The 19,796-nt window shown below is 35.1% G+C and overlaps 2 protein-coding genes across 2 annotated transcripts; one reads left to right on the plus strand and one right to left on the minus strand.

Annotated features, from left to right (window-relative positions):
* Positions 1 to 3,403: 3,403 nt before the first annotated feature.
* MESR4 (misexpression suppressor of ras 4) lies at positions 3,404 to 9,690 on the minus strand. Its single transcript, XM_089634824.1, has 2 exons — positions 9,361 to 9,690; positions 3,404 to 9,184 (listed from the first exon to the last, which is right to left on the minus strand). The coding sequence occupies exon 2, from the start codon at positions 9,168 to 9,170 to the stop codon at positions 4,083 to 4,085; it is 5,088 nt and encodes a 1,695-aa protein (XP_089490950.1). The 5' UTR covers positions 9,171 to 9,184; positions 9,361 to 9,690; the 3' UTR covers positions 3,404 to 4,082.
* Positions 9,691 to 10,074: 384 nt separating this feature from the next.
* On the plus strand, positions 10,075 to 19,243 carry MED19 (mediator complex subunit 19). The gene is made up of 3 exons (XM_089634825.1): positions 10,075 to 10,302; positions 10,456 to 10,827; positions 13,939 to 19,243. The coding sequence occupies exons 1-3, from the start codon at positions 10,119 to 10,121 to the stop codon at positions 14,100 to 14,102; spliced, it is 720 nt and encodes a 239-aa protein (XP_089490951.1). The 5' UTR covers positions 10,075 to 10,118; the 3' UTR covers positions 14,103 to 19,243.
* The last annotated feature ends 553 nt before the right edge of the window (positions 19,244 to 19,796 follow it).

The raw sequence follows: 19,796 nt of genomic DNA on the forward strand, positions 1-19,796 counted from the left end.
ATGGATTTCAAAAAACTTATATTTGGTATAAATACATAGTGTATTGTGCGGGTATCACTTAAACTCATTTTAGGAGTTCTTAGGTTAATTCTAAGGATCACTACTAATCTTACTCTTATTGCGTACAACACTCTACCAACTCTTTTTTTTTTTAAACAAGACAAACATTTCCGGGTTACGAATAACCTGACAATATTTAAAAATCTCCTACTACCACAGTCAGCGTCACAGTAAGCGGAAAATGTCGCTTGTATCAATTATATTGATTATTACCTCTATGACATTGTACACCTTACCATCAACTATGCATCAGTGGAAATTTCATAATTGGCATAATTAATTTTATTACTATTGTATTGTTGTATTATTACCGATTTGCTGTCAACTTTTCCTAAAATATATAAATAAATAAATGATGGAGAACTTAGCTAGCCGAGAAATCGAACTCACGGCACCTTGGTGGAAACCAGCCGCAATGCCAACTCGACCACTGACCAATTTTATTGAAACCTTATACATCCAGAATTATTTTAACTATTTTATTTATCAACTAATTAATTTGTTTATAGAGTATAATCATTTTTGTTTAACTAAAATAATTTGTAAAATTAGTTTTCACCGTTTTTGATTTTTTTTAAATGTTTCTCTTCTATAGAAGCAGTCGCTTGTGTTTAAAAGAGTGTAATGAAGAAGAAGATGTACACGGTGTCCAGAAACTTGTAGTGTAAGTAAGAATGGTAGGAAACTAATGAAAAAACATCACATAAAGAACCAAAATAACTTTTCTTCCTTTATGTTTTGGCAACAAAATGGTAAAAAAGGGTTTTTGATTTTTTAACATTAAGCTCATTTTAAAAGACATTAAACTGCCGATATTAACCCCTAGTGAATGTTTTTTTTTTCAAATTTGACCTTAAAAATTCTAACTTTGGATTCGATTTACTCTAAAACAAAAGCTCAAATCAAAACAATACTACAAAATTGGCTCCAAATGTGATGTAGATTTACCAGTTTCCTGCTTGTACTACGACGACTTTCCTGACTTCATATTGTATTATATATCAGGGAAAAATATTGAATCATTAATTAAATTTTGATAAGAAATTCATGTTCTTGTGAGAGTACACAGGCGGAGTCCCACACAATCATTTTAAAGTTTTTCCCATGAATTGATGTGTAACCTAAAAGGTAAGTTTATAATTTTTTTAATATTTGCTAAATTAATATCAAATATATTAAATACCGAGAAAATTTTTAATTAATTTTAAAGCGTTCATTATAATTTGATATTTTACAATACAAGTTCTTTCAATAATGAGAAAAATAAAAACATTTCTAAAGATTTGTAGGTACTCTGTTAAATATTGCGCGTCTTATAATAAATGTGTTTTAAATTTTACGCAACTGATAAACTACCATTACTGTATCGTAAATGGTTTCTTATCAGTAGTATAATATTTTACAAGTTTTTATTAGTAAGGGGATTTAAAAACATACTGTATTTATTTATGACCGGTCAGTGGTTGAGTTGGCATCCCATCTGGGTTCCATCCTGGATGCGAGTTCAATTCCTCGATTTCAAGTCCTCCATAACGACACAAGCAACATTTTCCGCTAACTAGTATGGTGGTAGCAGATTTTAAAATTATTGTCAGGTTATTCGTAACCTGTGAATTTTTGTCTTTCTTAAAAAAAAATAATAATTACTAGTTTTGCTGACTTGGACCAGGAATTGCTTTTTTCTTTAACTGTATGAATTTCCGATTCAAAATTGCAGCTAAATTATGTAGGTTTTTAACACAAAAATTGTTCAGTGAAGGATAATAATATTATATTCATGATATAAAAAATATTTGATTAAGAAAATTAAGAATGACGGTGGCTGCGAAAGGGTTTTAAAAAGGTTAATTAAAGTTAGTATTGTTTAATTAGTCAATTATGAGGAGGGGCGCTATACAAAGATATTAGAAGAACGAGATATGCTATGTTGGCCGCCGGACCGTAGCCGGAGTACTACCTAATTAGGGTACTTTGAACGGTATCGGGACGTGTACGCACAGAAATCTGTTCTATGTATTAGTGCGGATACCTTAGCGCAAGCGAAGGTGTGCAGTAGTATTGGTGAACAAAACCGGCGACACTCGGCAAAACAATTCCACTCAGTACGAACTGCTCATAGCACATCTCGTTCTTCTAATATCTTTGGGCGCTATACCTGTGTTCCCGGTGTAATTGTTTCAAGAACAACAGAAAATATAAATATGTAAACTAGGACAGACACCTCTATATTATAATTCCAATTCTGAAAAAGAAAATTAAAATAATTTTTCTGTGAGAATACCGCATAACAGTCCCAATTGCTCCCAACCATCTGGAACCAGTTGGAACCAGCGAGACTGGCATCCCCAATTGGGGTATGTTGTGAGGTAGTGGGAAGGGAAGGAGACGGGGAAGAGGAAGGTGAGGAAGTACCTAGCTAAACAGATTTGGTCACCAAACATGGCTAAAGCCGTTTCAAGCCTGAAAAAAAGATTAAATTCTTACACCAGGGGTGTAAGGGGTACACCAATGTGCCGCAAATATACCTTACATTGTTTTAAATGATTATATTGAGAATTATACAAATAAATAAAAAAATTCGCTAAAATATCAACTGTGTTTTGATAAAACCCAGATTTTTTGGGAATGTCAATTTTTTAAAATACAATACACATATTATGGTAAAGTAATTTTTGCATTTTTAATACTAAAAACTAAATTTATGCAAAATTTTTCTTTTTTTTTCGAATCCGTAATCATTTGTATTTACTGTCTCTTGTAAAGTTTTCATTTTGTGGCTTGAACGGTTTTACCAAACCAGTCGAATATATTATAGATATGTCGCTTTTGAACAGTTACAATTTTGAAAATGACAATTAAATTCAAAGCATATCAGATTTCTCTCATTCATTGAACCACAGTTACAGATACACAACCGAAGTTAGTACTTTCAATTCATTTAAGCACCATTCAGCTATGCTGGAGAGCGCACACGCTCACTAATTCATGGAAACCCTTTTTAACAAAGCCCATAGAATAAATTAATAATTTGTGAATGGTGAGAACTGGGGTAATTAGTTCTGACTTTTAATAAAGTTAAAGTTTTTTAAAATATGATTATTAACATCAGGATTGTTTCTTTTTTCAAGGACTTTAAAATTGATTAGGTTATTATTTAAAAATCACCAGATCCTAACAGAGCTCTCATCAACAATATTTTATTAAATAGGGGTTTTAATTAAGATGAAGAGGTCTTAGAAACATTTACTTTCAATAATATTAGGTAGGGATTGGGGAAAGAAGAGCCCCTTGGCTCCCTGCTAGGCCCCCTCTCAACATTCAGTAATGTATCGCACAGTTAGGTAATTAATGAGTAGTTGTTTAGGTGATAGATGATTTATTTATCACAATTGTTTAATAGTAGACATGATGGAATGTAGAAAATGAATATTATTCTACAAAATGCATATTTATATCAACTGACTCCTGAAAATGTGATGAATTGAATCGATCTTAAAAGCAATACATAAATTGATAATGATTAACTTTATTATATTTCATAATATTCATACAAGAAATAAACTGAGAATAAAGAGAGACTAGAGAACTAAAATACAAGTATCCATTGGCTACTAGTGCTCGCAGAGGAGAACATTAACATACCATTACAATATGAACAGAATAATTGGCACATCTTGCTTATGCACAAGATTTGTAAATAACTAAAGTAAAATCTGAAAGCTGTTTTAGTAAACAAAACTAAATTGGTTAGCAGTCTGACGCTCTAACAATAATAAATGTGTAAATCATTTAGACTGAAAGTCGTCTTATCGCCGAGATACATAATACATACATGTACACTTATAATGTTCATAATTCTATAATTAAAAATCATTTACAAGCAATATGTTAAAATGAGGGTTTATTTTACAAATTTTCGTCAATAACAAAATTAACATCTGCACTGAGATATGTTCACATAAAGAAGGGCATTTAACAATGTCTAATGAATATTTATGTGCATAAACTACTGAGCACATCATCTACAGCTCTTCGTTTTCAAGCCTCTGTCGACAATCTGGACAGTACCACTTTCCCTTGGGTGGCACCATGATCCCGACGCACTCAAAGTGGAACCACTCGATCAAGCAGCCATCTGCATCACAAGCTATCATCTCCGACACTTCGTCGTAGGGACAACGGCAGTAGCAGTACACACTCTCGCCCTCCCGAGCTGCTCGCACCCCGGCGGGGCGAGGGAAAGGAAACTGTCCCACTACAAGACGACTGACCGTAGGAGGTTCAGGTTCCGGTTCCATCTGTTCCGCGATCGGGTGGTTTATTTGCAAGACGCCTTCCCTGCTGGAATCCGAGTCTTCTTCACTCGAGGTGTAAATAGGTTCTTTAAAAACATGTTTAGGTGAAATCACCGGTCTCGACTCTCTTGCTAAAACCTCTGAAAACACCTCTCTGGGTATTTCTGGGATAATTGGTTGCTGAATAGCCTGAGTCGTGCTCGGAGAAGGTAAATCTTCCTTCCGCCATTCAAGTTTTGGAGGAAGGTGAGATTTGTTGATCATCTGTTGATGGGCATATTCTTCATCACTTGAATAGCCATAAAATTTATTAGGAACTCTTCTACGTTTGGATGCTCTCTTATTATCAGCATCTCTTCTAGAGGATGTGCTACTCGGTAAAGGAGGTTGGAGAATTAACGGACTCTTGTCTATTACAGTGTTGGTTTGAAGGGAGATTGTTATTTTGTTTGGTAAACTGACCGGCATTGGTATCTCTTCCTGTCTTATGGTAAGTTTTGCAACAGGCAAAGGAGTAATCGGTAAGGGTTTTATAATTTCCGCTTTTTTAGTTTTCTTTTTCTTTTTTGTTTTCACCTTTTTCTTAACTTCTTTCACCTTTTCTATGTTTTCTGGGGTTGCTGGTCTACTGGAGTCGAGGTATGTACCGTTATTTACAGGAGCCACCGTAGCTAGTAACATCAATTGATTTCTTTTCTCAGCCAAAATCTTATTGGCCAGGCACTGCGGATGTTCATCGTAAAAATCTTCATCAGTTTCAGTTTCATCTGTGTCGAGGTCAGATTCGGCAATTGGGACTTCCTGCGGCTCTGGGGCCACAAAGCGCGGAGGCGACTCTTCTGTAGCCATTATATCTACAGCCGAAGCGTCACTGTCTTTACGTACACGAGGTTGACTTAGTCGTTGGGTTGAACTAGATTCAGAGTCCGAAGAGGAAGAACTAGATGAAGAAGATCCACTAGAAGAAGAGCAGCTACAGTTGGATCCGCAAGAACAACTAGAATCACTGTCGCTACTGCTGTCACTGGATGATGAATTATTACTTGCTTTCTTACTATTTTTCCTTTTTTTTTGTTTCTTTTTAAATTCTTTAATGTTCCCGTCAGAAGTGTTTAAGTTGACTTCTTCTCTGATTACATCTTCTTCATTTATAGGAATGACACAATAATCATGGTCTGAGTCGCAAACGTGTCTCGGTTTAGGTGCTTGAATTTTTTCTGTTTGTTTTTCAAATTCAGCTTGATACATTTTGAAATTATCCCATATTCCTGCAACAGGCAGTTCAGTTTTAGTTTCATCTGGAATATTATCCTTTTTGGATGTAATTTGTACATCATGGCAGTTCATGTTGTCAGCATCACTAATAGCCATAGGTTCAGTATCGCAGGGAGTATTGTAAGGATCCGTGGGCGTGTTGTCCGTGGCCTGTGCGAGAGAAAGTGCAAAGCTCTCAGCTTTCTTAGTCACCTCCGACTCAGATTCATCACTGCTGTCACTTTCTGACAAATTAAGTGCTGGCAAGTTAACGTCAATTAACAAGTTATCCTTTTCTTTATTTTTCTTATTTTTCTTCGATTTTTTATTCTTCAAAGGCATTGTTTTACTCTCTACATTATTTACAGTGGAATCTATTTCCTTGGAAGAATGTGCAGGAGACATTTTACTCTCTAGTTTATCATCAACAGCGGTGGTTTGTTTTGGGGGTTCCTCTACCATTACAGGAACTTCTAAATGTTTAATTTCGTGTTTTATGAGCAATTTTTTAGATATAAATTTGTCTGAACAGTTTTCTTGGGAACAAGAATATGGTAGATCATTGGTGTGTAATCTCTTATGAACTTTGAGGGAAACAGCCTTTGTGAAGGAGAGATTACACTCTTCGCATACAAAAGAGTTGGGTGGTATACAGAAATGGTAAACATGAGGCCACCTCTTTTGTAAACACTTTTTACAGAGGACACTTTCAGTTCCATGTTTCCAAAATAAGTGCTTTGTGATGTCAGGTTTATTACGATAGGCTATTCCGCAGCGGTAGCACAGATGGTGGAGTTTGTGTTTCCAGACATGATTGGAGAGTTTGGATTGGTTCTGACAGGTCTCTAAACAGACATCACAGGCATGATGCTGCTTCCGTAAATGAACCATCAATCTGAATGCAGAAGGGATTGAGTCATGCTCGCACAAGCAACAGCGGAATTGTATTTCACTATTGAGTACATAAGTCCCAGGACAGAGATGGCAAAGGAGTTCGCTATAACTGTAAAAATTAGATTTGCACATTATACAGAGAAGAATAGTTTTCTGGTGCATTTTTCTATTGTGCATGTAGAGATCCTTATGCACTGTAGTCACAAAAAAACATTGGAAACATTCCAAGACTTGATCATATAACTTCATGTCAATTTTTTCTTCAGTATCATATCCTTCCAAATTGAGAAATATATTCTGAACCTCTTGCAAACATGATCTAATTTTAAGAATAATAGTTTCTGGCATAAGCTCTTCAGCAGTGATGCTATCTACTGTAGCGGTGAACCTGTGTTGCGCGATGAAGTGTAAGCCTAGTTGTTTGGCGTTTACCGCCACCTTGCGTGCGTGGTTACAATATATGCAGTTGTACACGGTGGACGTCAGAAACACTCTCAACAAGTCCTTGAGAGGATAGCGGTCCAGAGGGCGGTCTAGGGTCAGCTCGGTGAGTGGAACATCTTCCCCGGCTACGGCGATCTCCAATTCCGCTGAAGTGTCCACATTCTTGATGTCTTCAGCGGCAGTATCGGGTGTAAACTCCAAGGGAAAGTCTTTAACTTCTTCGTCACACTCCGCTTCTTCCTTGACCTGGTTACTGTTTCCATTATCACTATTCATATCAAAGTCCACAGTTAATTTATCACTATCTTCGCTTTCTGAAGAATAATCACTAGTAGAATCTTTTTCTGTCAACATTTTTGGTACCTTAACAGTTAATTTTGGAACTCTATTTACAATTTCTTTGACTTGAGGTTGTTCATATTTTGGAACATCTTCTGGCAAATGTTTGAACTGGTATCGCTTCGGTGGACGTCTATTGCGAGGAGGTGGTTTTAGGGTGGTTTTGGCCATTTCATTTCCCGGTTGAGGCATATTTGCATTTGTTTTATACATAAAACTGGGAAATGAAGATTGATCCTCGTGTAAAGGAGAGCTGTTAAGTTGCGAGACGCTCGAATGCTGTGATGGGGGAGGTGAACTTTTGAAAGTTAGTTCATTATCTATACCTAATCCACTAGGTATGGGTACATGTTCATTCTTAATGAGATCTGCCTCATTAGCTGTACACTCTATTCGGTCCAATTCTAAAACAGGTGATTCTCTATTTTCCTCTTTATTATTATTGTTCTTCAAGATTTCACTTGGAAATTGTGTGGCACTTTCATCAACATTCACTTTGTGATTGACCAATGGAGAGGCTTTGAAAATGGGGGAACTGTGGCTTGAAATGTTGCTTACGTCAGTGTTTATTTCCAGTGAACTTTCTAGCGGACAGCAGAGTTGTGGGACTACAGGTCTGTCAACATCATCCTGCAAAGGAACGCTTTCGGGGAGACTCTTCTCGGTACCAGCACTTTCTGCACTTGTATTAATATCACTAATAGCTTCGATGGGTAAACTATGTTTTTTTTCAACAGAAGAAGCTTTTTTCCCTTTTTTATAGTCACCTGACTGAACACTGGGACGCTTATGTTTAGAGTTCTTAGTACACTCGGGAGTATGACTACCCTTGACTTTACACACTGAACACTGTTTAATTACTTGCGAGCATTCATGAAGAACAAAATCTTCTCTTTCTGTGAAAACTTTTTCGCATTTGCAACATAACAAATAAAAAGAATCGGAGAACTTTGAAGAGAGATCTTCTTTAGATGCAAAGTGGTCTTCTTGAATGTTATGTTTCACCACAAGATGAGAAGCCAGCTTCTGAGCCTGTGAAAACATTCCAAAACAGAACAGACAGGTGTGACGGTTATGAACTTCGCGTATGTGCAAGAACAGGTTCCAGTTTTCATAGTAAGTACCACAAGCCGAGCACAAGTACACCTTCCTAGTGATGCGGAAGTTGGTATTGGCCGAACCCGCAGGAGACAGCCCAGAGGCCGGTGGTGGGGTGGTAGTAGCCGCTGCCAAGGAGGAGAGGTCAGACAGGGGCACGTGAGGCAAACAGAAGCGCTGGTGCTCCTTCAGCATGCCCAGACTCTCGAACGAAGAGCAGCAACACTTACTGCACTTGAACTTTACAGCTGGCTGCAGTCCGAGATATTGGGCATATTCATTCTGTTTCGGTCCAACAAACTTTCTTCTTTTATATACATGTTTGTTCCTAAGTGCAGCGGCTTGTAAGCTGGGTGGGATAATAGGTATTTTGAGAGGAAGCACATGCTTATTGTATTCTTTGTGATCCCCGTTCTCTCTAGAATGGATTTCTACTTCATTGTATGGCCGTTTCAATACTCTCCTGAATGAAGAATGTTGTGTGATGATAGGTTTGGGAATTTTAGGTGCGACATTGCAGTCTGAGACAAGTTCATTTGTAGTAGATGATTTCCTGATCTTCAAACTAAGTTTAGGAATGATTTCTGGATCAGTATGTGATGTCTTCTGAGTAGAGCCAATGTTATTGTGGTTGGGCAAAGCTGAATTTAGAGAATTGTTGGGTTTTTCTCCACCTCCATTTTGATTAGAATAGTGGTCACTTTTTTTGTGAACCAATTTACTGTCAAATCCTTCAATTTCAGTAAAGCTATCTCTCTTTACCTGGTAACAGCTTCCATCTTCCATAATTGATCAAATATCTGCAAACAAAAATAATATTTTAGTGATAAACCCTTGAATTCACACTGCGTATGGTATGTTGAAGCAAATAGTGACTATGTATAACGAACAATATGTAAAATGAATGAATTTACAAACGTAGAAACTACAGAATCAGCAGTTACTTCATTCGCCGGTATATACTATTCCGACTAACCTGAAGTGTAGCGTAGTAAGGAACAGCAAAAACAACCATTCCTGGTTATTTTCATCACACGAGTACTGTCGGAATGAAAAAAGGCTTCGCCAACTCGAGCGGGAGCCAATTCATCCCCGTAAAATGGCGTCACCAGTGCCTGGAGCTCTCCGGTGATACGGATCCAAGTGCCCTCAAGTATATTTTAGGTTCCCGAAGCACAATGAATTATATGAGCTTATACACTAACTAAAACACTACGAGTATTCATAAAAATTAAAATTTTAATAAAAAAAATCTAACACATAATATAACGACAAAATTCACGACCAGACGAAGACAAATTCCACCACAGACAATCTGAAATCAGATGCTCAGAGAAACTCCGAAACTGTCCGAAACAGTCATTTCTTCCAAAGCAATCACAGACAAAGCGTGGAAAAAAAATTCTGAAAATGTAAACGGGCACACACATGCTACAGCAGTGGAAAAAATAAAGAATAAACAAAGTTTTTTACAGTGAGAAAATATGTCATTCCTACGCTTATGATATACATCATGCTTCCACCGTCTTACACTTTTAATTTGCTGCAGCTTGAAAACTTTCGTGAAAATATATCCCCTCTCTCCCTTTTGCTTCAAAATATCGTAGGTGAGTACTGTAAATGGAAAGTAAAGATTTCAATAAAAGCACTCTACTAAAAATGTCTATGATTGCAAAATAGATTTATGACGGCGACTCTAGTTCGTGTGTGTGAATGCGTTAGAAATGAAGGAAAATGATGATGGCTGATCAGTTTCGGAAGGCGGAACCCTATTCTCCGAAATCGTCGCCCAGGGGAGCCAGGTCCCCTGTTGTTTCTCGTCAGGATTCTTCGGGTACACTCAAAACAACGATTTCCCTAGGCAAGAACCCGTCAATAGTTCACAGTGGGCCCTTCTACTTAATGAAGGAGCCTCCAGGTAAGCGAAATGTTTTCTCACTTTCTCAGAATGTGTTGTCCTTAATAGCATTATCTTTCGTTATCAATAAATTCTACCCTATTTAGATAAAAATGCCTCGTATTTACTTGTCGTAAATTCTTGATATTATTGTGTACTCGTGTGTTTTTGCAGGAGAATGTGAACTAACGGGTGCAACTAATTTGATGGGCTATTATGGCTTAGAACATTCCTATAGCAAATTTAGCGGGAAGAAATTGAAGGAGCAATTGTCTTCCTTTTTACCCAACTTACCGGGAATAATTGATGGACCTGGCCAGCAAGACAATAGTAGCCTGCGTTCTGTGATAGACAAACCTCCCATTGGTGGAAAGGAACTCTTGCCTCTCTCCAGTGCTCAACTAGCAGGCTTCCGTCTCCATCCTGGACCACTGCCTGAGCAGTACAGATATATTAACACCACACCAGTAAAGAAGCACAAAAATAAACATAAAAAGCACAAACACAAGGAGGGTGGACCTATGAGTCAGGAAACTCAAATAACAGGTAATTTTACTTCAAAAGTACTACTATATTTATAATACCTATGTTAAATTAATATATTTACATACTGATGGTTCCGTTAGAACCTTTCCAACTTTCTCATAAGCTATGCGTATAACAGAAGAGAGATTACAATAGTGCAGTAGCATTCAAAATTCAGAGGTTGAATAGAAAATAAGAGACATTTCTGTCAACTGGCACTTTCTATAAATTCATGGTATTCTTTTAGCCATGACCATTTAATTAATTCATTCAGCCTGAAGAGGCTCTATCGAAAAAACTACACTATCTTTTGTGAAAACTTTACCTGATTTTTGGGGTTCCATGATAACTCCTCAAAATGACAATTCAACACACCTTTAAGAGGTGATATAAAGTCATTAAAAGTGATGAATAAAAACTAGGTTAAATAGTTACATATTGTAACGTAGTTTTTGTTTCATCACTTTACATAACTTTATAACACTTTATTGGTGTGTTGAATTGTCATTTTGATGAGTTATCCGGTCACCGATTTTTAGATATAAATGTAGAATATTCGAATTCTTTTTTTTGCAAACAGAAAAAAAGGTGGCATATTTATGTCAATCTTACTCAGTACAAAGCCAGCTACAAACTTGTATGTTGTATTAATTATATATATATATATTGTTGTAGTTATTTTATCACATACCAGTGAGGGGAAAAAATCAAGTGGCGAGGAGAGGGGAGGTGGTGTAGCCCCTTTAAATTTACTGTTCAATAAATGAATCTGACAGTTTACAGGCCACTCGCACTATCCCTATTAAGAATTCGAAAATATAATCTTCTTACAAATCTATACACAAATCAATCAAATATTATTATTATTACATTATTGCAAATTCCAAATCCCGCGAAAAGGTTTCCAAAATCTAATATTTTGTTATTGTTAAAAGTGACATTTTTACAAATGAGTTATAATTTACTTACTGCAATAATAAACACGTGCACGCTGAATATAGTAGACGCCTACGATACATATATTTAGGGTTTTCACACAAAAACTCCTATCATAAAAATAATATAGTCCCAGATCTCTTAAATAAAAATAATAAGAATTATTTCACATATGATGTAACCTTCAAGCTAATTTGTTCACTTTTGGGAACAACTCATGGTCTCACAGAAATCCTTATATCTCTCTCACTGTGAGAAACCCCACATGGTGATAAATATGATCTAAACAGTGTTAGAAAGAAAAAAATTCCACGCTTTATATTAGAATCTAGAAATTGACCACAGAAAAATCAAAATGTGCAACTTTGTGAAACCAAAGGTACCGACCGCAATTTGAAAATAACTTAGAAATTTTGTGAATTTTTTATTAATTATAAAATGACAATTTAATTTTATCTCTGCACTCAAAATTTTAATATTTAAAAAAATGCATGTTTATTTCTTATAATAAAACTTGAAAGCGTTTTCCTTCATCTTTCAAAAGCTGTTTTCAGTTTTCGGATACATTTAGAAATACTCCATTTATTTGGATTTTATTGCAAAGCGGAAATACCTCGGTCCTTCTGAGAGAATATACCTGAGGCCTGAGGAATTAATTAAAATAATACATAAACACCTAAACACCCGCGTTTGGTCTTCATTTTATGCAGTAATAAATTGTTATGTATTTTTGAATAAGCTTTTGAAAAAGTTATGTTCCCACAATGGGTTGCGCTGTAAACCTTTCCTTTACTTTAGCGAACTTTTCTTTTCTGTGCAAGATCTTGTTATTACGCCTAAAACTCAACAAAAAATTAACTCGAATAGGTACCCTAAAGTCACTATCATTAATACATTTTAACAAAAAAAATTAACTCGAATAGGTACCCTAAAGTCACTATCATTAATACATTTTAACAAAAAAAATTAGCCACTTGACATCTCCCGACTTACTTGCTTTCTAAAAAATATAACATTCCTGAAAATATCTATCGGTGATGAGAAGATTAACGATCTCCAGGTACCTACAGTCCCGAATGTGTCAAAATGCCGAGTTTGTTTTATAATGATTTAACTGCAACCTGACAAAAAATAGCACTTGACATGAGAATTCATCACAGAACATTTGTTTACGCTATACAAAAACGAAACACCCAAACAACGGTAGGTAACTCAAGACAAAACATGACAAGGGCGAGAAACAGTGCAGAAGATTAAATATAATAAGAACATGCAAATATTTACCTTGTTTTCAGGGATGGGTTTTAGGAATGTCAATAACATTAGTGATAGATATAGTAAAATATCTAAAACTGCTTCACATTGGGCAGCCATTGTGACAATAATCACGCTAACTTCTCCTCCGGCATCTAGCTCAGAATAATACTTAAATATATTGCATTTTATACTTACCTCTTCAGCCGTATACTCTGCCTTCTCACCAATTCGGGTTGCTTGGGTGGCGACTAGGGAGGTGAATTTAATTATGAACATCTATTAATTATGAGTCTCGATTTTAATTAGGTTTGTCAAATCTTAATACTAAATCTAAATTATACTTAGATCTACTTACATCTATAACTTAACTAGTTGTCATATGGTTCGGATCACTTCTTCACTATTCGCATTGTCATTGTTCACTGTAGCTACACTGTTGTCACTGAGTTGATTCTGTTCGATGGCCTTAGTAAGGCCGAAGTCCTAGGTGACAGCTTCTGCAGTTCTGCAGCTCAGGCCCTCCCGGCCGCGTCTGATCACCGCACTTTCTTCGTCTCCCGCCCAACATTACGTCGCCGGGCGGAGGATAACACTTGAAAATCACTTTCTCTAACTCGACTGTAACTTCTTCATCCGCCGCCCAGCATCACACCGCTGGGCGGGGAGCGCGTACTTCACCACCACTCCTGTCTCGATCTCCTCTCTCTCCCGCCTCGATATTGACTGTCTTCGTTTCTGCTCGTATGACCTGTCGCCCCACCCCGCACTCCTCCTTCTTTCTTTAAAACCCCCGTCTGTCAACACCTGTCTTTGGGCGCACACTGCGGGACACTCTCAGTTTATAACTCAAAATTATTTGTGACGAAATTTGATTCGTCACATAAGATTAAAGCAATGTTATAATGATAAATTGTTTATATTAAATAACAATTATTCCAGATGCATCCGGTCAAGATACCCACGAAAAGAAACACAAAAAACAGAAGCGCCACGATGAAGAGAAAGAGCGAAAGAAACGGAAAAAAGAAAAAAAACGGAAAAAACAAAGACACAGTCCCGAGCACCCGGGCGGCCTGACTCCAAGCCAACACTCTCTGGGCTGACCCCTCACCCTGGGTCTGCCCTAACTCTTGGGGTGACCTAATCCTCGGGCTGACCTGACCTTCGGCTGACTTAACCCGTCGGCTGACCTAACTCTCCTCACTCTCCTCGCAAGTGGGATAATATCTCTTCTATGTTATGGTAATTTATACTAGTGTATTTTATTTTAATATAAGTAAGTTATAATAAAATATTGTTTGTAAAATCATAATATTCTCGGTTGTAGAAAGACATGTAGTCAGGAGGCAATCAGAATTAGTAATACATATGGCGCAAGTTTATCTGTACATATATAATCTTACTTTCTTGTGATAAACTGGAGTATATTATTACACTTTTGGTTGATTTACTTTGTGAACCTTCATCCCTGATCGCAATTGCTGCTTACGACTTATTTATTCCATAGAATTCCTTGTATTTTGAGATTCCGCTTGTTATACAAATGTGTTCTTAAGGATGTGATTACATTATCAATCAGAAAATGAATTATATAAATATATTGATTAGAAATAAAGCGGCACCAATAAGTCTTTCACCAAAAAGGACAGAGATTTCTTTGCACCGTGCAGGGAGGGTTTATTTGTATATTTCACATGCGGTTGTACATTTAAAATGAACAGTATCCAATCTGGCGTATTTGAGCAAAGTTTTTGTGTTGTGTATAAAGATGTAATTAGGTAGTATAATAAGAAGCCCAGGTTTTATAATCTAAGATTAATATTAACTTCTCTTCCATGATCGCTGGTACTGAATCACTGGAAAGGCCTGATGCTCAACTGTAATGCTTGTAAATAACTTTGTTTACTTGCATTATAGCTGCATTGTGTTTAGTACACTCTCAATATTTTTTTGTAAATTTTGTCTCTTATTAAAATGCTCAATGTTGACAAATTATTTTATTTAAAAAAATTAAGTAGGGTAAACTAGTTTTCATTGACACAATAAAGTGGGTCCAATGTCTTAAGCAGTTTTCTGTCGATTATCAAATTTACCGTTTTGTTTATCCTTCTAAGCTGCAAAGTCCTGTTTTGACTTGACCGTTTTGCGTTTTGTCTGTCTGCAAATTTGTTTGTACGTTCCGTTTCAAGATGGTGGCTGTTTTAATGTTCAGTAAAGATTATTTTTTCATCATTGTGTTTATTTGGACTTTTTATGGTACCTACCTGAAGAAAGTTTGAAAAAAGAATTGTCACTGTTACTTACTCTCTATTGACAATTTGTATAATTTCTCGTTTGAAATAAAAAAATGTTACGTGAAATTTATGGTTTATAACTAGGTATGTAGGTATTTAAGTGCCTACTTACAAAGTCTTATTATTTCAGAGGAAATTTGTTTTTGATTTATTAAATAAGAGAAAATTACAAACATCCTTTTTTGGACACGAGATCTACTGTCCACGAAACCTAGTTATAATAATTGAAGACGCCAGCCAAACAACACTGAACGGAACATTTTGTTTATTTTACAGGAACCGAGAAAAACATTTAATTTTGTTTCATTTTCTTACCATAATATTCGTACTACCGACTCCACCAAAATGTGCCATACACCGTTGTTTGGGTGACGTCTTCAATTATTTAAATTTTAAAATACAAAATGTCAGTCAACAAAACAGCTATCAAAACAACCACCAAGGCTTTAAATTACGTCCGATTTCCGTACAGCACTGGAAATTTATAAACTGACGAGATTATCCAATATAATTCTTTTTATTGAATTTATGCAAGCGATGAACTTCAAACAAATCTCGTCATACATAAATTCTATGTAAATAAACTGCTCATTTATGTGTAGAAGAAGCTCATCATTTCTACTTGCAGCGATGGGGTAAATATTAATTTTGAAGGATTATTACTTGTCGAAGTAATCTACGGAAGAGAGTCCAGCACCACATAAACTGTGCATATTTAGTATTTTGGTTACCAAAAATTGCATAATCAATACAAAGTTGTTTAGTTAACAATTGTACATCATCGAGCAACTGAACATATCTTTTATATTGCGTAAAGATTGAGAGAGTGGCACCAAATACTGTATAATAGTTATACCTCTAACTTGTGACGTTTCCCACACGCCTCCTACAGCGGCACCAATGTTTTACTGACGTACTATTAATATTCTAGAGTATTTGTAAGGACACATTGGGTCCACATACGCAATGTATGCAATTCTACATTCCCAGGTCGACATGCACACTTGTCCTACGCATGCAACGCAGAATTGAATCATACTATCGCAATATTCAATGGATTTTACTACCACTTTTTAACATCTTACTAAAAATCTAAATAATAAATCAGTTGTTCTTCTCCTATTTTAAACAATAAAACAACATAATCTTAAATGTCAAATCAACTCGATTGAAGGCCTTTCACAACCACCATTTTTCTGTCCCACGCTGATCTGGACAAGGCAGACCAGCGTTGCATTAGAGCTTAGAATTGCGTGTGATAAGCGTGTTTCTAAAGCATTTATTTTCATAGAAAATGTATGGATTGTAAGTTGTCCAGATGTCTTATTGTGTTGCGTACGTGAGTTCAATGTGGCAAAATTTGACACTTTTTTTGAAAATGTTTAATATTACTGGTGTAACGAAGACGCATATTCCTATTGTTTTAAAGCAAATCATACAAGTTTTTGCATAATATTGCAAGAAAGTAACGAAGTTGCTAGGAATAAAACCTATACTTCAAAGTTTAAAAATGGTTTATTTTAACTTTTTGTATTGCTAGATAACACAAGAATGGAACAATCATCGCTAAGGCTGGAAATAGTTCAACACGTAAGATGATCACGTGCATCAGTCAAGTGCGGTAATATATATGTAAATGAATGAAGAGCTGTAGTGCAATGCTGACGGTCGACCGATGTGCTTGCCATCTCCATGAAAGCATTCAGGATTGCATGCGTCTTCTAAAATGAATATTGCAAATATGAAATGAAGTGCATCTTCGCCCTCTTTAGGATTTATCTAGTAATTTATACAAAGATTGGGATGCTAAGTTAAAATGTTGGCTTGAACGAGTGACATTGTTTCTAGTTTTTAATGAATCCAATATTAATAAAAATGACTTAATTAATTGAAGACAACTGTACTCGGGCATAACTGACAGCCAGTGACCAACGGTACGCGTTATACTATTTCCAGTCTAATTTAGAAGGGCAGTTGTGAAAAGACAATCGTAATAGAAAATATCTTGTTTAAACTTTCACTAGGCATAAATTTTTTATCAGATAAATTTATTTCATACTGCTCATGTCCCATCATTCTAGTGTTTTTCCAATATAGGTACTTGGTTAAATACGGTATGTATTACTATACTTACTGGATTGGGTGTTCATAGAAAGGATAAGGGTCACAAATGTGTTGGATCATCAAAGACTGGTTACTAAAACTATACATCGTCTCTTGCAATTTTTTTCTGTAAATAAATAATTATCGTCAAAATTAATTTTTTTTTATATTGTTTTTGGCTTAAACATAATTTTTTTATCTTTGAAGTGTGATTATTAGAAAATTGACATTTATTTATTGTAAAATATTTACCAACTGAAAATACTGCTATTAAACTAGTTTGTGTTTATAGAATGACCATTTCATTCATGAAAATGCAGCATGTGGCCAACATGTGTTCAACGTTTCATAAATTTAATCTCGTTGATAATGTGTTTGTTAATTAGTTCCCTTTGTTGGATAAATTCAATAATGCATTATTTCAATAAATTGGTGTGTAAATTAGATTTTATCGTTGGTAATAAAAATGTTATTTCAGATGTTATATTTTTTCTAATTCGGAGAATGTAATGTTGCCTTTGTATCATCAACCCTAGAATAATCCTTTAATAAAGTTCCTCAGTTCGCTCGGTATTTTACTGTATACACATAATTAAACACATCAGCTACTAAACATCAAAATAATTATCTCAAGTCAAATCACAGTATTCTTGTTTTCACTGTAACGGGTGGCGCAAATTAGTACTCTCTTCACACATTGCTTACTAGGCGCGTAATACCCCCGATGTGATAAAATTAAAATTTCACGGGAGAGTGAAAAAATGCATTTTTAAGCAGTAAAATAAAGGAAGACTTCCATATCTTTTTATTTATTGTGTAAATTAATAATCATTATTAATATAAATAAATAGTTTTTGGAATTCCATCTTCACTTTCCTGCTTCAAAATTGGTTTTTTCACTCTCCTGTAAAATATTATTTATTTCACATTAGACGCGCCCGGTGACGATATTTCGATATTGTGAACAACGATATTTACACTATTTCACATTGAAAGTATTAAGCGCCCAGTGACAATATCTACATCACCAGAATATTTACATAATATTATGTGAAAATTATTTTAGCATCCATCAATTTGAAAGAATATTTCATTGCATCCCATTCAAGTTCAATTATGATTAATCCAATAATTAATTTACTTTGAAATATTTTATTTTCTATTTATTTATTGTATTCTTAATTTTTTAACAGACATTACCAAATCAAATGAATGATTAAATTTCAAGTTTCTTTAGGAAACATTGTTCGTTGTGAAAGCTTTATTTTTCAAACACCTATGTGTTACTGATTTGATCAATCTTTGTGATGCGTTCAGGTGAAGAGAAACTTACATATTTGTTAGTTCAGATAAAAATGGTGAGAAATGCTCTCTGGTTCTGAACACATCATTGTAATACTAAATGATAAAGTTAGAATGAACTCTTTTGTTTTTTAATAGTATTTTTGTTTGTATATTGTAGTATAAGGAATTATTAAATATTTATTGATAATACATATTTGCAGCTGGGAGGTTTTCAATAATTCAACACAAATTCAAGAAAGACTGTTTTAATGACTTTATTGTTATGAATTTGCAATTGAACAGTTCGTAATAAAATTATTCAAGGAAGACTTGCATTCAAATTTACATAAAATCTAATTGAATCATATTTTTATTGTTTAAATTTGTATCATTAAAATTGTTTCTCATGTTGTAAACGCCTTCATAAGAAATAAAATATTTTATACCTGAAAATCACTTATTATTCCTGCCGTGAAAATTGGACCGACACCACTTGCTTTTCCCGTCCTTATTAAAAATTACCTTACTATAATATGTTTATCCAATCATGCTTCCAGAGCGCTAACTTCGGGGGATATTCTACACGATAGTACAAGTAAAAATGGCAAATAACTTCGAAATTCCAGCATTTTTAGGTTTAAAAGTTGAATTGTTTGTAAGGGAAAATTTACATTGGAATTTCAAAAAAAAATTAATTATTTTTTACTTCTACCATCATGTAGAATCACCTCTCAAAGTTTACTTTACCCTGGGACACCTGTATATTGGAAAACAAAAAAATTATGGTCTTTATATGTTTGAGACAGCTCATGGCGCAGTGTGAAACATAAAGGTACCATAAAAAAAGGAATGTAAATTTCTATATATGAGTCGTGTAATTTCTATACCCGCTATATCAACTTTCATTGATTTGGAGAAAACTGTCATATCTCTAGCGTACATAAGTAATTGCATTACAATTTTTTATATAATGAATTGGAGTAATAAAATTTCGAAAAGCATTTATTTTTCTACATATGTGTAGCAATAATTAAGTAATTTCGATAAATAAAATGGATAAAGCGGATTTTGATACTCACTTCGTGATATAGAGGCTTTTGAAAGTCAACTGAGCCG

The sequence above is a fragment of the Hesperophylax consimilis genome, chromosome 8, assembly GCF_061612785.1.
Source record: "Hesperophylax consimilis isolate HC1 chromosome 8, BYU_Hcon_1.0, whole genome shotgun sequence".
NCBI classification, from domain to species: Eukaryota; Metazoa; Arthropoda; class Insecta; order Trichoptera; family Limnephilidae; genus Hesperophylax; species Hesperophylax consimilis.

Excerpts from the sequence above, each read along its gene's own strand:
- MESR4 (XM_089634824.1), bottom strand. The coding sequence starts at position 9,170 with ATGGAAGATGGAAGCTGTTACCAGGTAAAGAGAGATAGCTTTACTGAA.
- MED19 (XM_089634825.1), top strand. The coding sequence starts at position 10,119 with ATGATGATGGCTGATCAGTTTCGGAAGGCGGAACCCTATTCTCCGAAA. Across the intron at positions 10,303-10,455 it reads CTTAATGAAGGAGCCTCCAG|GAGAATGTGAACTAACGGGT; the intron begins GTAAGCGAAATG and ends GTGTTTTTGCAG. Across the intron at positions 10,828-13,938 it reads TCAGGAAACTCAAATAACAG|ATGCATCCGGTCAAGATACC; the intron begins GTAATTTTACTT and ends CAATTATTCCAG.